We start from the raw sequence: 19574 nt of genomic DNA on the forward strand, positions 1-19574 counted from the left end.
TATTTTTTCTTTAAAATTTCGATTAATTATAATTAACAAAAATATGCACTAAATGAATATTTTAAATTTCTTTTAAAATAAAAAATTGAATTCATAGGATTTAAAAATAGTGATGGGAATAGAGAATTTGAATGAAATAGTGTTGGACCTACAAATTTTAGATAAAATTTAGTTGATCAGTTTGTCATTTGTATTATTGTTTAAAGGGCTTATTAAAATCTGTAAGGCCCATAAAATTAAAGAAGATGTGACTGATGTGGCAGCTGAGGTGGCTGCATCAGAAGTGACAAAAGCTAACTTTATATATATAGATACTTAATCCAACATTTCTTTAGTGTTTGTTATGTGAGAAGAGTTTAAGCGTATTAATGTCACTACTACAAAAATCAATTCTGTATTCAGTAAGACCAGAGTTTTTATTATACACTTGCAATTTCTCATTTTCTCTAACAAAGAGAAAAATACAGAATTAAATGAAAAATAACAGTGAGATGTCATCGTCGAGGCGTAAACACAAGTTGCAGACTATATCCAAATTTAGAGTTTTCTTTTTTCCTTCTTCTTCGTCTTCTTCAAAACTCAGATCATCATCAGATCTTCGAAACCCCAATTTCACAAATCAGGTAAAAAGTCTCCCCCCTTTTTGTCTCTTTCTTGTTCATCTTCAATCCTCTCTCGTAGATTTACCAAAGTGGTTCTGTCTCTTTACGGATTTTGTTAAATGAGAGTTTGATGTTTTGATGTTTTGATGTTTTGATGTTTTGATGTTTTTCTCTGTCTTTTGGAACATTGGGTTTTGGTTGAGGCAATTCCTCTGTTTACATGTTCTTCTGGGTTATTTATACCTGTTGTTGCTTATACTTTTCTGGGATTGTCTTTGTCTAGGATCTCTATCTGTTATTTATCCGACTTTGTATATTTCATCTCCTTGACAATATGGGGCGCAAGATACACTCAAAAGTGAATCTGGTGACGAGGAAGACAATCCCAGGATTAGCAGCAAGGGAGAGAAAAAACTAACAACTGGTTTTCTTAATTAGTTTCAGTTCTCAGTGATTTTGCAGTCTCTTTCCTATGGAAGATGCTCATTCAGTGAGTAGTCCGAGACGAGTTTTAAGCTTCTCGAAGAGAAAGAAGCAAAATCCCGGTTACCGGGACTCAGACAGCAGAAGGTCATCTCCGTTCAAAGCATCACAAGTTCATCATGGACCCAAACCCTCAGAGGTGTATGGTTTTGTAGGTTCCATTTCGACTGTTGTTGCCACTGTCATCTTCTTGATATGGGCTTACGTACCAGATAAACTCTTGGAGTCTTTAGGTATCCATTACTACCCAAGCAGGTACTGGGTACTGGCTATGCCAACCTATTTGATGGTGACTTTGATGCTTACTTTGGCTTTTTACATTGGTCTCAACTTCATCGCTACTCCACCTCCAACCTCTCTCAATACCTTGTTTGGTGAGCTCCCCTCTCTTATAGAGATTACTTTCATCTAATAGCTAGCTAGAATGTTTTAAATGTTGTAGGTGCAGGGAAGTGGGTTTTTGGAGTTTGCTTGCTTTGATGATATTTGTATGTTTGGTATGGCAGATGAGTACAGTAGAGAACCCGGGGAACTCGATCCTGGGATGGAAGAAGGTGAAGACAGGCCTATAGATCCAATTTCTGACATTGATATTACAAGAATCAATGATCTTATGTTACAATTCAAGTGATGTCAAGTGTATCAGAGATATGATTATGATATGATTATGATTCTCAATATCATATCATATCATATCATATATTATGATTGTGTATACTTTAGGAAACAACTGTAATTAGCTAAACCTAGTCTCCTCCTAGCTCCTCTTGTATAAATACCTCTATGTACAACTATTGTGAATATATCGAAAACATATTCTCTACATGGTATCAGAGCCTTAATCGATACTCTCAAATTTTTTTCTCTCTAGTCGTCTCTTCTTGATTTCTCTTCACCCTCTTCATTTCTTCTCTTTATTCTTTCTCCATGGCTCTCGCTGCTGAAAACGTTGACACCACTCAAGGTCTTCTTAACGTTAATATGATGAATGTCACCAAACTCAACTCTACCAACTACATAACGTGGAGTCTTCAAGTTCACTCCCTCCTTGATGGGTACGACCTTGCCGGCTACATCGACGGTTCCAAACTCCCGCCAGATCAGACACTCTCCACCAATCCGCCAACACCGAATCCAGCTTACTCGACCTGGCGGCGTCAAGACAAACTTATCTATAGTGGTCTCCTTGGCACACTCTCCCCAGCTCTTCAACCTCTGGTCTCCAAAACGAAATCCGCTGCTGAGATGTGGAAAACAATTTCCTCCACCTATGCCAATCCAAGCTGGGGACATCTTCAACAACTTCGGTTGCAGATCAAACAAACCTCCAAAGGTGAGAAAACCATTGATGAGTATATGCAGACGCTGACGACACGTTTTGACCAGCTTGCTCTCCTTGGCAAGCCCCTTGCTCATGAAGAACAACTTGAGTACATCTTTGCTGGCTTACCCGAAGATTATAAGTCTGTCGTTGACCAAGTGGAAGGTCGTGACACTCCACCTTCTATCATTGAAGTCCACGAAAAGCTTATCAACAAGGAAGCTAAACTCCTTGCTCTCTCCCTGTCCACACCGTCCCTTGGACCCGCCTCTGCTAATGTTGCTACCTCTCGACAGAGATCCACCACTGGGAAGCAACAATCTCGTCAATCTCAGCCCTGGCACAACAACAACAACAATAAGCAGCAATATCAGCCATCACGACCGGACAATCGCATGACCAGAGGTTATCAGGGCAAGTGTCAACTCTGTGGCGTGTTTGGTCATAGTGCCAAACGGTGTACTCATCTCCAACAACCACACTCCTCTCAGTCTGGCATTCTTCCTTCTCCATTCCGTCCGTGGCAACCTCGGGCCAACCTTGTTGTTGCTTCACCTCCATGGGTAATGGACAGTGGGTCTACTCATCATCTCACAAGTGATCTCCACAACTTGGCTTTGCATCAACCCTACAATGGCGAGGATTCAGTTCTCATTGGTGATGGATCCGGTCTCTCCATCACCCACACTGGTTCTCTTACTCTTCCATCAACCTCTCGCCCTCTATCTCTTAAAAATGTTTTGTGTGTCCCACATATACAGAAAAATCTGATATCCGTATATCGCCTATGCAATAACAATCAAGTCTCAGTTCATTTTTTCCCTACCTATTTTCAGGTGAAGGATCTCAGCTCGGGGGTTCCGTTAATCCAAGGCAGGATTAGGGGAGAATTATATGAGTGGCCAACCTCTCCAACCGTCTTTCAATCCTTCTTCACAACCACCACACCACACCTCTCGATCACTGACTGGCATCATAGGCTTGGTCACCCCTCTCTATCTATCACAAAACAAGTTGTCTCTCAATTTCTTTTACCTTGCAATAATAAATCCTCATTAAACACTCTGTGTCCAGACTGTTCTACTAACAAATCTCACAAATTACCTTTTCACCAAACATCCATAATCTCCTCTCGTCCCTTGGAATACGTTTTTACTGATCTCTGGAGCTCACCTACTATCTCAGTTGATAATTACAAATACTACTTTGTGCTAGTAGATCACTTCAGTAGATACACATGGCTATACCCTCTCAAACTTAAGTCTCAGGTTCGCGAAACTTTCAAAGCCTTCAAAGCTCTCGTTGAAAATCGTTTCTCCACGCGCATTGGAACCCTCTACTCCGACAATGGAGGCGAGTTTATTGCCCTCTGCACCTATCTTGCTGACTCCGGTATCTCTCATTACACTACACCACCGCACACACCGGAACACAACGGTGTTTCTGAAAGAAAGCATCGTCACATTGTTGAGACAGGCCTTACCCCACTTACGCATGCCGGGCTCCCCAAAACCTATTGGTCCTATGCTTTTGCCACCGCCACATACCTCATTAACCGTCTTCCCACGCGGGTGATTGCAATGGCGTCTCCTTTTTCCAAATTGTTTGGCTCTTCACCAAACTACGATAAACTACGAGTCTTCGGCTGCCTCTGCTTCCCCTGGCTTCGCCCATACAACACCAACAAACTTGAGGATCGATCGACGCCGTGTGTCTTCATCGGTTACTCTCAAACACAGAGCGCATATCTCTGCCTTCAACCTAACACTGGTCGCATCTATATCTCCCGCCATGTCAAGTTCGATGAAGCTGTCTTCCCATTTAAGACTCTCAAATCAACATCACCACAATCTCACACAGAACCTCCTCAATCACAACCTTCCTTCTCCGTAATACCACTCACCGCAACCACTCCACCACAGCCGTACCCAAACCCACCTTCTCCACCATCGCCACTAATATCTCTCTCCCCACCGGAACCCGCAAGCTCGGGTTCTCACTGCCAAGGGAATTCTTCGACAGAGACAACACCGCCTTCACTACCAAACGACAATTCGGGTTCTCCTCAATCTGGATCGGCTACTGGGCTCTCGATGACAAATTCTCAGTCAGGCCCATCTTCGGCCCAAGAAGGAAGTCCAGCTCACAGTTCTTCAACACCTCCAGGCCCACCAGATACTAACTCTCGTGCCAACTCCCCTGTTCTCCCGTCGCCACAACGCACGCCATCTCCGATTGCCGCTGCTCCGTCTCCTCCTCCTCCGGCACATCCGATGCTCACACGACGGAGGAACAATATTACTAAGCCAAATCCGAAGTACAACTACGCTGCCTCTCTCTCGCGTCTAATTCCGGCGGAACCACAAACGCTTGCCCAAGCTCTCAAAGATGAACGCTGGAGAGGTGCCATGTCCCATGAGATCGATGCCTTTGCCAGAAATCAGACCCTTGATCTTGTCCCTCGTCAACCACACTTCAATGTTGTTGGATGTAAGTGGATTTACAAAAATAAATTTCAGCCTAATGGTTCTCTTGACAGGTGCAAGGCTCGTTTAGTAGCCAAAGGCTACAATCAACGGTTTGGTGAAGACTACACCGATACGTTCAGTCCGGTCATAAAATCAACCACCATCCGCCTTGTTCTTGATGTCGCAGTTACAAACTCTTGGCCAATACAGCAACTTGACGTCAATAACGCCTTCTTGCAAGGAACTCTATCTGAAGAAGTATACATGGAACAACCGCCGGGCTTCGTTGACAAGGACAACCCAACCCATGTCTGTAGACTACGCAAAGCCATCTACGGTCTCAAGCAGGCACCAAGGGCGTGGTACACTGAACTTCGCACTTTTCTTCTCACTCTTGGCTTTACAAACTCACTTGCGGACACCTCTCTGTTTGTTTTAAAAGTTGGTCGGGAGTTCGTTTATTTACTTGTTTATGTCGATGACATACTAATCACGGGAAATAGCAAACAAGGGATCAGTCGGATCCTTCAACTTCTTGCAGATCGTTTTTCAGTTAAAGACGCTGAAGACCTCAATTACTTCCTCGGCATTGAAGCTCGTCGCACATCAGCAGGTCTTCACCTCTCACAACGGAAATACATACTCGATCTCTTACATCGGTATGACATGACCAACGCAAAACCGGTTCTCACACCAATGGCCTCGTCACCGAAACTCAAGCTTCCATCCGGTGTTGCTCTGTCTGATCCTCTCAAGTATCGTCAACTCGTTGGGAGCTTACAGTATCTTGCCTTTACAAGGTTAGACATTGCTTATGCAGTGAATCGTTTATCTCAGTTCATGCACCGTCCTACTGATGTACACTGGCAAGCTGCGAAACGGATACTACGTTACCTAGCTGGAACACCGACCCATGGGATCTTCTTCTCTGCAACTAACAAGCTCAATCTCCATGCCTACTCGGATGCGGACTGGGCCGGTGACTCCGATGACTACGTCTCAACCAACTCGTATATTGTTTATCTTGGTAAACATCCCATCTCTTGGACCGCAAAGAAGCAAAAAGGAGTTGCTAGATCCTCTACCGAAGCAGAGTACAGAGCTGTCGCTAATGTTGCCTCCGAATTAAGTTGGATATGCAACTTACTCACTGAACTTGGGATATCACTTGCAGCTCCACCAGTCGTTTACTGTGACAATGTCGGAGCCACATTTCTCTGTGCTAATCCTGTCTTCCACTCTCGGATGAAGCACATAGCCATCGATTACCATTTTGTTCGAGGTCAGGTCCAACACGGTGCACTTCGAGTCGCTCATGTCAACACTCAAGATCAACTAGCTGATGCTTTAACCAAACCATTACCCCGTGCACGGTTTATCCATCTCAGAAACAAGATCGGAGTAGCTCCCGCTCGTCCATCTTGAGGGGGCGTATCAGAGATATGATTATGATATGATTATGATTCTCAATATCATATCATATCATATATTATGATTGTGTATACTTTAGGAAACAACTGTAATTAGCTAAACCTAGTCTCCTCCTAGCTCCTCTTGTATAAATACCTCTATGTACAACTCTTGTGAATATATCGAAAACATATTCTCTACAAAGTGATGCTATATATGTTTTGTGTCAATGAACTTTTTGTTTGAATATTTCTATCGAGGTAAACTTATTAATAGTATAGTGTGTGTGTGTAATCACTGTTGTTTGTAGTTTTTTTTTTTTTTTTTTTTTTGTGACAATATTTGTAGTATTTTTCTCTTTCTCTGCATTCTTAGCTTTTTAAGCAAACTATAACCTACGAAACTCAATACCGTGTGATGTTTTGTTACAAACCACTTAATCCTACATTTCTTAGTGTTGTTATGTGAGAAGAGTTTAGCGTATCAATGTCACTACCACAAAAATCAATTCTGTATTCAGTTTATACTTGCAACTAGGATGTACTATTCGTTTTCATAGATTATTTAAATAGGTTAGTATAATAATATAATCAGGTTTTTTAGTTAGTTAATATATGTTGTTGTATTTACAAAATTTATCCCACACTAAATTTCTTTGTTTTGTAATATCAATATTACACTGTTATATATATTTTGGTGTTTTGACAATAATTAACAGTACTTGCTAATAAAATTATATGGGTTCACTTTCAAATATACAATAAAGTATGATTAAAATCAAATTTGCTAAAATAATTATATGAATAAATTACATCATATAATTTTTTGTATTGTTAATATATCTATATGTCCGTAACATTGTTAAACTATAATAGATTATATTTAATTTATAAGGAATAAAAACCTTTATACAATTTTTACTAACACAAAATATAACAAATATTTTGAACTTTTGAGCGGACAAAACATAACAAAATACAACTTTTTGAACTTTTGAACTTTTGAAACACAAACCTTTTGAACTTATAACAAAACATAACAAATATAACAATTTTTATTAGAACCTGAATATTATCATATCTTCAGTATATCTTCAATATTGTTTCTTATTTCGACTAACATAATTAATAAAATCGACTGCGACATTTTTGGCAATAATATATTTTTGGAATGTAAATATAATTCGAGTTTTAATCATTTATGTTTTCGATTAATGGGATCTGATTCACTAATTTTGGGTTGTAACATATTATATTAAACCGACCTGTTTTTGATAATTAACTTTAATGATTTTAGATTAATGGTGTTTAAGACCATGGCTTTTTGGCAAATTGTTTCACAAAAGATTATTGCACAAAAATATACTTCAAAAATATTAAGATAGATTTAAATATATATCTGTTTATAAAAATTCAAATCACATCATATCCTGAAAAAAAGTTAATAAAATATTAACTTTATGTATTAAATAGTATTTCAAATAATTAAATATAAGATTAAATAAAAGTGAAAGGATAATTATATTTTAATCTAACATATTGCTTTAAATTAGGTAGATAAGTTTTAGGAAATTTAAAATTAATATTATCAAATAGGAAAATGATTGTGTTTGGTTGTAAAGATTGTAGAGAATTTAGTTGGGACTTGTTTGGATACAAAGATAATAAAATTGATAAAAAAAAATGTACTCCAAAAATGCTAAGATAGATTTCTCATTTTTTTTTTTTAAAATTAAATGAAAAAATAGCAGTGAGTTGTCATGATATGATTGGTAGAAATAAATCCGACGTGGACATCATCGGTTATTAAATATAAGAGAATATTATCACTTATGCTATGTACAGTGTCAAACATCTTTGGCAATGCCACTTCTCTCAATCCATTTCCCCGCTTGCCACAGTCTCATTGCAGAAAGATTATTATACCCTCATTTTATTTTGAAACACAAATCTAATTATTTTCCCTATTTTCTTCTTTTCTGGAAAGTTGACATAAATCAGTCAGACAATTAAATAGGCATCAATAAACGTAACGCCGATCAATAACCCAAATTCTTTCTCCAAAACCCAATTCTCTCTCTCTCTCCTCTTCCATCTTTGTCTCTCTCGGCTTCTCATCTTCTTTCATCTCAATCTCTTTCAGTCGTCCGCGGTGCCATAAAATTAAAAGACCTCCGTCTGATCCGTCTTACTCTGCCAGATCTAGTTCTGCAGGTTTTATACCTTACACCACTTGGTATGATGATAGTCAACTAATTTGCGTTGTATTTAGGGTTTATGATTTTATACTCTTACCCTTTTTTTGGCTTTCAGTCTTCCCCAAAACACCGAAGGAAATCTTTCTGGTGGCGCCTCTAGCAGGTTAGGGGAGATAATGGTCCACAGTTCTGTAAATTGTCTATTTGTTTATGCATTAAATTGTTTATTTGGTTTTCCGTTTTATGTCTATTTATAACAAAATAATTTGTCTACACCGCAGATCTGCAGACATGGTGGACGGGATCCAAAATTTCAGGTTTTTGTCTATCCTAGTTATGTTTTTAAGTCGTTTGTATCCCTTTAGCTTTACAGAATTGATGTCCTTTGCTATCAAAAGAATCTTGTCCACACTGTAGATATGTATTTTAGATGGACCAGACCCAACAAATATAGTCTTATGTCCTTTGCTCTATATAGTGTTTGGTTTAAACTTTTTATGTCCACACTGTAGGTCTGCTATCTATGCATGCATTGATCATGATGTGCCTCCGGTGGACCAGATCGAACATCTAAGGTTTTAGTCCGCCAACATTATGTCCCTCATTCCATTTTATTGACCATATCCTTTTGTGTCAATTGCTAACAAACCAACTTGTCTACAGATACGGTGGACGAGATCCAAAATATAAGGTTTTTGTCTATCCGATTATTTCCTTAGGTTTCTTAATTCGTCCATATCCATTTGGCTTTACATTTTGTTGTCCTCTACTATCAATATAAACTTGTCCTAACTACAAGTATGCTGTCAACACATGCATTGATCATGATGTGCCTCCGGTGGACCAGACGAACATCTAAAGTTTTTGTCCGCCAACATTCTGTCTTTCTTTTCATTTTGTTGACCATATCATTTTGTGTCAATTGCTAACAAAACAACTTGTCTACATTGCAGATCTGCAAATATGGTGGACATGATCCAAAATCGAAGATTTTTGTCTACCCAGATTATTTTCCTAAGTTTCTTAAGTAGTCAATATCCCTTTAGCTTTACGTTTTGTTGTCCTTTACAATCAATATAATCTTGTCCACACTATAGGTTTATAGTTTAGGTGGACCAGATCCAACAGGTATGTCTTTACGGACAAGTTTATCTTTGTTTAGTCCACTACATTTCTGGTCCATCGTACGCTTACTTTTTGTCTATCCATCTATTTAGTCTATTAAGTTCCCAATTTTTGTTTTATAACTATAAGTCCATCAAACTCACATATGTTTTGTCCATCGTTCAGGTTTGAAGACATTCAACCTGACACTGGTGAACTCGCCGAGGACAACAATGTTACTGCACAAAGAAGGTATGTCAGTTTTGATCATTGTTAAGTCCACTGTATATTCATTTCTACACCACAATAGGTTTACTTCTTGTCTATCTGACCATGTTGTCTATTAAGTTCCTGATGGACCATTTTTGTTTTCAAACTGTAAGTCCATCGAACTCACATGTGTGTTGTCCATCGCACATGTTCGAATCTGTTCAGCCTGACATTGGTGAACTAGTGGAGGACAACAAACAAGGTACTTCTCTATGGACTAGTTTTATCATTGTTTAGTCCACTGCATTTTTATTTATGGAATATAGTATGCTTACTTTTTGTCTATCGAGCCATGTTGTCTATTAAGTTCCATATGGACCAATTTTTATTTTCAAACAATAAGTCCATCACACTAACATGTTTGTTGTCCATCGCAGAGATCCGAAGACATTCAACGTGACATTGGTCAACTCTGGAGGTCAATAATGTTACTGCGCCAGAGAACTCCACCGACTTCATTTCTTTTTTTTCCTAGATGTGTGTACGTTTAATGTTGAACAATGACAATTACTCTAATACAGCTTAATTAAAGAGGAAAAAATCTTGCATTAATTCCCCTTTGGCATACGTACAAAACAATCACATCATCACCATTTTTGTTTGTTTCAAACCACATGCCCAAAATCAATAATTTTATTTTATTTTTCTCATTTCTTTAGGTCAAAGGGTTAATTTAGTCTTCTTACATCTCCCTATCATGTGAGAGAATGACATTTTTCAGAAGGAATAAACAAAATGGCATTTGTAAGAAGTTTTTTGAGGAAAATGGCATTTCTGGCCAAAATCTCTTTTTTTTTTTGTAACCATTGGGCCAAAACATGCCGGTCCATTACCCTAATCCCTACATTCGTAGGGAGCGAGACTCGATCCCTGGTGTGATGGTGCTTTGTGCATTAAGGACTTACCTTTGGCCACTGCACTAAGATCACTTTACATATTATGCAACTTTTTTATAAACTATAATTTATGCGATTGTTTTAAAAGTTTTTTTAGATAAAATATTGTGCAATAAAATCATATGTTAAATACGATGACTTGAAAAAGACACTTATTTTGTAAGTTTTATATTGTTAATGATTCTAGATAAGTACTCGTGCTATAATAATGGTTAAATTTTATTATACAAAATTTTGTATATTTTCTATTTTTAAATAAAATTTTAATATGTTATATTAGTTTATATTAAGACCCGTGCTAGAGCATGGGCTGAAATTGAATATTAATAAAAAATGAATATTTTATAGATTGAATCATTTATATTTTGTTTTTAAAAATTAAACTTATGGTATATCCGAAAATAAAACTATATTTTAATTATAATAAATAATATGATAATTTATTTGTTTCACAAAATATATTCATATATATAAATGAGAGGTGAAATATAATATTAACAAATTAATATGTAAGTTAGATATCAAATGATTTTATTTGATGAATAATTTAATAAAGTAAATTAATATGGTAAGTTAGATATATGATATCAATGATTATTTAGAATATTCTCTTTAAGTTTTTTGGAAACAATAAATCTAGACTATACAAATAATATAAAACTTAATCTATAACCTATTTGTAACCAACTTATTAAAATTATATATTTTACAAAACAAGGTTGTGTACTCTTATTTTATTATGTAGGTGAAACAATCCTTCCCGTTTTTTTTTTTTTAATACCTTAATTTACTAGTGGTCCCATACCCACTAACATCCTAACATCAATCAATAACCGCGGATAATCAAATAAAACAAATTCCATTAAACCAAAAGAATTCCAACATTCAAATCCAATAACCAATAACATCAATCAAATAAAGAGATAACCAACAACTAACATCCTACAATGTTCCTTTGACTTAATCTAGCAACCTAACAACAGCTAGACCACAATCAATCAAGTCTCTAGAACATCCTCCTCCTCATAGCCCTTGATTCCACGATCACACTTTTCCTTTACCTGCACACCACAAACAACAATTGAGATGCGTAAGTATTATCATAAATACTTAGTGAGGCCGTCCTCCCATCTACTGGGTTATACACACAAGCATATGAGACCCTCAAGTTTAAGCAAAACAAACAACACACAACAATACATCAAACCAGGAAAACAAGTCTCGGATAAGACCGGTGTCGACCGATGCTATGTCGGCGTCGACCGATGCTTCAAGAACAAGTGCCGACCGATGCTCCTCAGACGGTATCCATCGATGCTACTCAAAACGGTGTCGGCCGATGCTCCTCAAAAGTGGTATCGATCGATGCCTCCTCTGCAGACACGATCTGCGCGAAAACCCAGCGACGAACTCCGACTCCAATCAACCCAAAATCGACTCCAATCAAGTCTAACCATCTCGGAATTCACTAGAAATCACACAAACAACGAACCCAAGCAACAAACAAACAAACAGCAAGGAAAACACTCAAACAAGAGAGATCTCATGCTTAGATCAACCATGGTCAAGCACTCACCTCAAGAACAGGAAGATTGGATTGAGAAACGTGGAAAACAACACCTCCAGAAGCTCCCCCTTCGTTTCCAGCAACAGATAACCCTCCTACAGCTTCAGATCTCTCCAAAAACTCCAAGAACAAGCCCAGAAAAACCCAGAAACGTTTTCCTCTCTTTTCTCTCTTTCTTTTTACTCAACGGCGACAAATGAGACTTTTCTGAAACCCTTCTTTCGTCCCAGACACTTAACACACGATTAGGGTTTTAAATCAAACCAAACCGAACCAATTCGGCAATTAAATCAAACCCGACCAAACCGGAAAAACATGGTGTCGATCGATGCCACCAAGGGTGTCGATCGACACCCACACCAAAAATACACAAATTGGTTCGCGGGCGTTACAGTAGGGATACAAATTTTAAGGTTTAAGACCAACTCCAACCCATCTCCATTTCTACCTCCAAACTCCATTTTGGAGAAAAACCTTCTCCAACTCCACTTCATTTCCATCTCCAAAATGGAGATCTCTATATTTGTTTCTATATTTGGAGATTTTTAATTCATTTTTCCATTTTTGAGTTGAGCTTTTTTATTTGCAAATCAGTCCTTTAAATTTATATAGATTTATATTTTATATCTAAATACAGTTAAATATTATTATTTTCTACTTAAACTTATAAATAATAATTTTAAAATTCAACAATTAACATATATAACATAGAAAATAGACAATACAAACAAAAGTACAATATAACATTACTACCAATAAAATTTAAAACACATAATATAACTTAAACTGAAGATTAAAAACAACTTAATTCAACAAGTTCTAATAATTGATGATGTTGTGTAATGTAATGTTATTCAATAATAAATTTTAAATATAAATAACATACTAAATTTTTCTTTTTTGCTAAAAATAAAATAGTTGGGTCAAATTTGTAATTTTAATAAATAAAGAATCATTATATAAATTAATAATAAAATATAAGAAGAATATTCTAAAAATATTCTTTTTTGGAGCAAATATGAAGAAGTATGTTGGAGTAAAACCATCTCCAAAATGAAATTACTCTAAAATAGAGTAAAAAATGAAGAAATGAGTTGGAGAGGGTCTGGTGTCAAGAACAAGAAGAAAAGGCGAGGGCCCATTATGTTCAGTTTTTTGTCGAAAATAAAAAGACTAAAATACCCCTACATTTTAAAGTATGTCCTCGGACTCTCTAAAGGTTAATTGGGGAAGAAGAAAACTCTCCGTCTCTTTATACTTTCTCTCCTCTTCTCCTCTTGTTCTATTTTTTTTTTTCCGATTCGAGCAAAACAATTTTCACAAACGAAGTTTTTTTTTCTTTCCCCCATCACTCTCGCACTTCTCCACCTTGAACTCTCTCTTGCTCGATTCCGGTGATTCTCATTCGCTTTTACTGCTTTTTTTAAGGGTTCACGATCTGAGGGTTTTTGATTTACTCTTATTGGGTATTTGTTTCCTGTGTGACTATTAACTTTCCTGTTACTGTCTCTTTGATATTGAAAACAATTAAATATCCCAACCCTAATCTCAAATTGCTTCTTCTGGGTAATCGTTTTAGATGTTAAATTACTAATCTTTTTTGTTATTTGTAGAGTTGTCAATTTGAAAAAATGTCGCAATCAGCTGTAGATGTGCCGCCAAAAGGTGGGTTCAGCTTCGATCTGTGTAAGAGGAATGATATGCTTACACAAAAGGGTCTTAAAGCTCCTTCTTTTTTGAAGACTGGTACTACCATCGTTGGTTTGATTTTCAAGGTTTGCTTTTTTCATTATCCCTTAGTTTTGTTTATAGATGAATGGGAGCTGTTTTGTACTTAGTCCTAGGAAAAAATTGTGCCGAGACTTAATGGGTCTAGAAGTTGAATCCTAATCAGTATCGCAAGCATACGACTAGATTGCTCTACTTATTAGATCCTTTTACAAGTTCTCATCTCTACAAGTAGGTTTTGTGTACTGCAAAATGTGGTGGTGGTTATTAATTATCAGTTTTCTGCCTTTTTGTATAGTTTAGAGAACAGTATTCAAACCTGCGAAGATGTTTCTGTTCCTGCTCTAATAGTTTGTCTTTTGGATTCATTTTAGTATATGATTGGTGGAAGGTATGTAACGCTGATTTCAATATTTGGGTATATGTATAGGATGGTGTGATACTAGGGGCGGATACCCGAGCAACTGAGGGACCTATTGTTGCTGATAAGAACTGTGAGAAGATTCACTATATGGCACCAAATATATATTGCTGTGGTGCAGGAACCGCCGCTGACACTGAAGCAGTTACTGGTATTTCACTCTCTACTACCTTCAGTGTAGGACAGATTTTGTTTTCTCGAAAATCAGAATCTAATTGACATAATGTGTTGCTCCCTAAACTTAATGCTTAGTTATCTTGGTTTCATTCTCATTGTCCAGATATGGTCAGCTCACAGCTGCGGTTGCATCGTTACCAGACCAGTCGAGACTCTCGTGTCATTACTGCTTTGACCCTTCTCAAAAAACATCTTTTCAGGTAAATTGGTTCTGTCTCATCTAGAAACTCGTCTTAAAGAAACATAGAGATTACTTAACTGCCTAAGTTTCATTTCAGCTATCAAGGTCATGTCTCTGCTGCGCTTGTGCTTGGTGGAGTTGATATCACTGGGCCTCATCTGCATACTGTAAGTTTTAATTCCCGGATGCTGACTCCTGAGAAGAGATTTTTTTGTTTGTTTGTTTATTGTTATTCATATCACATCTGACCATTTGTCTTATACACAGATATACCCACACGGTTCAACTGACACTCTTCCATTCGCTACAATGGGTTCTGGTTCTCTTGCTGCTATGTCTGTGTTTGAGGCAAAGTACAAAGAAGGCCTAACTGTAAGTAGGCGGAAATATTCATCTTTCTGTTTCCAGATACATTATTTTCTTCTGTCTAATTAATTTCTTGTTACAAAATCCTCTAGAGGGATGAGGGAATTAAGTTGGTCGCTGAAGCCATATGCTCGGGTATATTCAATGACTTGGGTAGTGGTAGCAACGTGGACATCTGCGTGATTACAAAGGTTTGTCTTCAACCTGCTGTAACAAGTACCTTTTGATTAATGTACAAACTCCCTTTGGTCAACATATAAAACTCATAATATATCATCTCATTGACATTAAAGTGACCAAGTAAATCACCAACAAACCCACAAAACCCAAGTCTTAGCATTGTCATTAGATTAATGAAATGTCCTCTCCATTTGGTTTAATGCAATCCTAAATCCTCTGTTCAGCAAGTACACATTACGCTGGCCAAGTTATTCACCACAAAATCAAACTCTTTGCATTGCATCTGTTTTGTTGCTTTTGGAGCTTATTGTTTTACACTGTGTTGGCAAACAGGGGAACAAGGAATATCTGAGGAATTACATGGAACCAAACCCAAGAACCTATGTCAGCAGCAAAGGTTATTCCTTCACCAAGAAAACCGGTAAGTTACTCTTTGAGCACACAACAAAAAAGCCTCGGGTTGAATCCAGTTTTAATCCTTGGTTTATTTCTAACTTCTATCTTGTTGGCTTATTGTGTGACAGAGGTTCTTCTCACCAAAATCACCCCATTGTTGGAGCGAGTGGAGATTACAGAAGTGGGTGAAGCCATGGAGGAATGAATAAATCATTCTCAAAACCTTTGCATTGATCTACACCAAGGCTCTTTGTACTCTCATGTTATCATCTTCCCCATGTTTAAGGATCATTCGATACTTCTTGGTCTATGTTCATCTTAGATTTTTCTATAGAGAGAGAGAGATTTCTTTCTTTCGAATCGTATAAAAAAAACTTGGGTTTCTGCATTTTTCTACTTGTACTCGGTGCTTTCTCACTTTTGTCTTCTTGAAAAACCACCAAAACAAAGTTTATATCCTTCATAAAATAACTACATAGACTTTTTTTTTAATACAAAACATGATCTGATCAGTAAACCGATAGCAACTTGACCAAATTCAATCCGAGTTTGATATGATTTTAACTAGGGGTGTCAATCGGGCTGGCCCGGCCCGGCCCAAAACCCGTAAAGCCCGCTTATGTTTGAGTCCGGCCCGGTCCGGCCCGAAATATTTTCGAGCCTATATTTCAAAGCCCGAACTCGGCCCTAACAGGGCTACAGGGCTTTTCGGGTTTTTCCGGGCTTTTCTTTAAAAAAACAAAAATAAACTTATTCTTTTAGAAAAAAATGAATATATGTATAAAATGAGCTAATCAAAATTAAAATGACCATAGTATTCATTAAATTATTTTAAATATTAAAAAACAAAGAAATTCTTAAACTTATATTAAGTAAAACATAAAATCCGAAAAGAACCGAGGATGTAGAGCATGCTTTGGTGCCTTATATGTCGTTCTCGGTATTAATGTCTTTTAAATCTTTTTTTGTCATCGAGTTCTACATATAAAAGAAAATTAAAATTTGTTAAATTTTAACAAGGATAAATTATTGAAAATAAGTAAATATAAATAACAACATATTACCTTCACATTGATCCAACCACCGATTTGTGGGTTTTGCTTACATCTGGCTGCATGACGGTGCATGGTTGATGTTCCACAATCTTTTCCAATTGTAAGTATTACGTCACAGTACTTGCATTTTACCATCTTTTGACCATCATTGTTACTAAGAAGATCGAAGTGCTTCCATATGGGTGAAGCAAAAAAACGGTGTTCACCTATATCCATATTATTTAACTCATGTAAAAGGAACAAAAGAATAGGATTCAAATACTATCATCGAAATAAGAGAATCATTTGATGAAAGAAATCATCAAAACATTGCCTTCCACCAAAAACAAAAGCAATAGTGTCTCTTTAATTAATTCAAAGAAGTATACGTATAACTAAAAATTCAAAGAAAACACCAACGACTCAACCTCAACGTATGTGATCTAAAAAGGAACCCTATTGTTTGTAGTTTTCAGTGAGGCCGGCAAATTAAATCAATACATGTACACATCGATATACTTATATATTCAAACATGATTAAACACATAATTTAACTAACAAACTTGCTAAAGATAGTGTACTCACGAATTGAAACTTGAAAGACGATGAAAGCTGGTAAGCTGGAAACAGGTTTTGTTTCTTAGATTTATAGTGCGGCACCGTTAAAAATTAGGGTTAGAGTTTTAGCTCAATTAATTATTTTTTTATAATATTTTCCATACAAATTAAAAATAAAAAAATAATTATTTTATTAATTTAAGGGCTTTTCGGGCCGGCCCGAGCCTGACCGGGCTAAGCCTAAAAAACCCTATAGCCCGAACGGGCTTAGCCCGAAAGGGCCGATTTTTTTTGGACATAAATTTGAAAGCCCGAGCCCGGTATTTTTCAAGGCTGGGCCGGGCCAGCCCACGGGCTTCGGCCCTAATTGACATGCCTAATTTTAACCCGATTCTTCTTTTTCTTCACTCAATTTTTATACGTATCTTTTTCTTCACCTAAAGTCAAGAAACATGTCTATTGGAGTACTAAGTTGTATTATTCATCTTGGATGGTCAGTTTTAATTTCTTTCTTTTGATTGGTGAAACATTGATTTCGATCGGTTTTTTACACGGTTACGTGAGAAAAAAGCAAAGGAGGAGAAGGCTGATATCGAAACTAATGCCGCGACATCGCATTCAAAGTTGTCCTTATTTGAATTGAACCAACAAACTGAACCCTAGTGTGAACAATGTTGTGTTTTGAATCTGAAGTACGTCTTCTTCAAAAACCGACTTAGAGAATCTGATTAAGACAGTGACAAATTAAGAGTTGTGTGTGTGGCCGAGTCTGAGAAGTACTACTGAACTCACGAGTCAAGTGATCAAAGATTTAAACGTAATTTTTGTGATAATGCCTTGGATAAGAAGGCTGTCCGTGGTTGCCTAATGCTTACGACCTTAGGATGCAAGTTGATAAATTGGATGCATGGTTTTTGGTTTTAAGATATATATCTAAAGATATATTATAACTATAAAATTCAAAAAATTATGAAAAAGAACCGTACATATTAATGGTGCACCGTAAAGAATAACTCAAGATGGACTGCGTATTCTCTAGTCTTTATTTCTAGTATTTTAATACTTAAAGAACATACATTTTATTTTCTCCCACAATCGGTGTTAACTGTAAACCAAAAGAGTATACTACAATAAATGATAACAAAGTACACAAAGAGAAAGAAGAGGCTTGAAAGGCCGTGTTCTTGAAAGCAATGCTGGCGGTCGAATCCAGCGTCGTGGGAATAAGTATACTGTTTAAATTAGCAACTTCAAAGGGACACTCAACATTTACCCTTTCCTCGTCTATTCTTATCATCTCCTTCTTCCTGATCTTTTCTTCACCAACAGGTGTCTAATAACTTGAATATATACGACTGTTCACAACCATATTTTCTCATTGATTTAATCTGATTTGGATTTTTGTTTTTTTGTAGGTTAAGATCACTTCCTCCACTAAGTGCCTCAATACTCTGTAGTCTGTAAGATTGGACTTCTTGGATTTCTAGGGTAATATCTAAATAACACATTCCATCTTCCAATATATAATAAGTATGAAATTAGCATTCACTTAAGTGTTACTAATATATGATTTTTGGCTGAAATAAATACAAAAAATGCTAAAACCTGATAATCAATTACTAAAGTGTTGCTAATATATAATTTTTGGCTATCAGCCGTCGTAATATAGAATTTACGTTCACCCTAAACAAAGACATTTATGTTAATAACTGCTAAACATGAAATTAGTTAGAAAATATCTAAAGAGTGCAATATATAAAAAATTGGGTGAAAATTCATTTTATCGAACGTACTTTTGCAAAGGTTGACAAAAAAAAAAGAAGGTACTTTTGCAAATAATGTAATGTACATTCATTTGGACCATTCTAAGATATAATACTATTTAACGTGCTAAATAGTAATATATAAATTTTAAGAAAATAAATCGCATTTCTATATGATATAGATATAACCACATCACAACTTAAATGTCTGTACTGAAAAGTAGCATAATGCTGGCTCGAAAACGCGTTTTATATAACAAATAACTATCATGAACAAAGTTGCATAAAGTGTTTTTTTGGTACATTAGATGCTTCCGTAAAAAAAAAATAGTATTACAACATTAATTGGTGTTCCCAAAATTAGATGAAATCAACAAAAATTCGAAGTAATCCATGGATAATACTACCATCTAAATTCGTCGATTAGAGGTAATCAATGAACTGATGGTAGA

The 19574-nt window shown here is 36.5% G+C and overlaps 2 protein-coding genes across 7 annotated transcripts; both read left to right on the forward strand.

The window, feature by feature from the left end:
• The first annotated feature begins 343 nt into the window (after positions 1 to 343).
• LOC104710576 (phosphatidylinositol N-acetylglucosaminyltransferase subunit P-like) lies at positions 344 to 1908 on the forward strand. 5 transcript variants are annotated; one of them, XM_087464379.1, is made up of 3 exons: positions 344 to 623; positions 886 to 1459; positions 1592 to 1908. In XM_087464379.1, exons 2-3 carry the CDS (start codon positions 1075 to 1077, stop codon positions 1714 to 1716), a joined length of 510 nt encoding a protein of 169 aa, XP_087320505.1. In that variant the 5' UTR covers positions 344 to 623; positions 886 to 1074; the 3' UTR covers positions 1717 to 1908. The 5 variants fall into 5 exon arrangements, with proteins under 5 accessions (XP_087320505.1, XP_010425505.1, XP_010425503.1 ...); XM_010427203.3 differs by having other exon boundaries at positions 346 to 623; positions 1054 to 1459; XM_010427201.3 differs by having other exon boundaries at positions 389 to 623; positions 1041 to 1459.
• An 11616-nt stretch (positions 1909 to 13524) lies between these two features.
• Positions 13525 to 16155, forward strand: LOC104710577 (proteasome subunit beta type-7-A). Of its 2 annotated transcripts, none has more exons than XM_087464381.1 (9): positions 13525 to 13784; positions 13932 to 14093; positions 14477 to 14618; positions 14748 to 14844; positions 14923 to 14992; positions 15093 to 15197; positions 15284 to 15382; positions 15705 to 15792; positions 15896 to 16155. In XM_087464381.1, the coding sequence occupies exons 2-9, from the start codon at positions 13950 to 13952 to the stop codon at positions 15970 to 15972; spliced, it is 822 nt and encodes a 273-aa protein (XP_087320507.1). In that variant the 5' UTR covers positions 13525 to 13784; positions 13932 to 13949; the 3' UTR covers positions 15973 to 16155. The 2 variants fall into 2 exon arrangements, with proteins under 2 accessions (XP_087320507.1, XP_087320506.1); XM_087464380.1 differs by having other exon boundaries at positions 13525 to 13712.
• The last annotated feature ends 3419 nt before the right edge of the window (positions 16156 to 19574 follow it).

This window comes from Camelina sativa, chromosome 9 (genome assembly GCF_030686135.1).
Source record: "Camelina sativa cultivar CO46 ecotype springtype chromosome 9, ASM3068613v1".
In the NCBI taxonomy this organism is placed as follows: domain Eukaryota; kingdom Viridiplantae; phylum Streptophyta; class Magnoliopsida; order Brassicales; family Brassicaceae; genus Camelina; species Camelina sativa.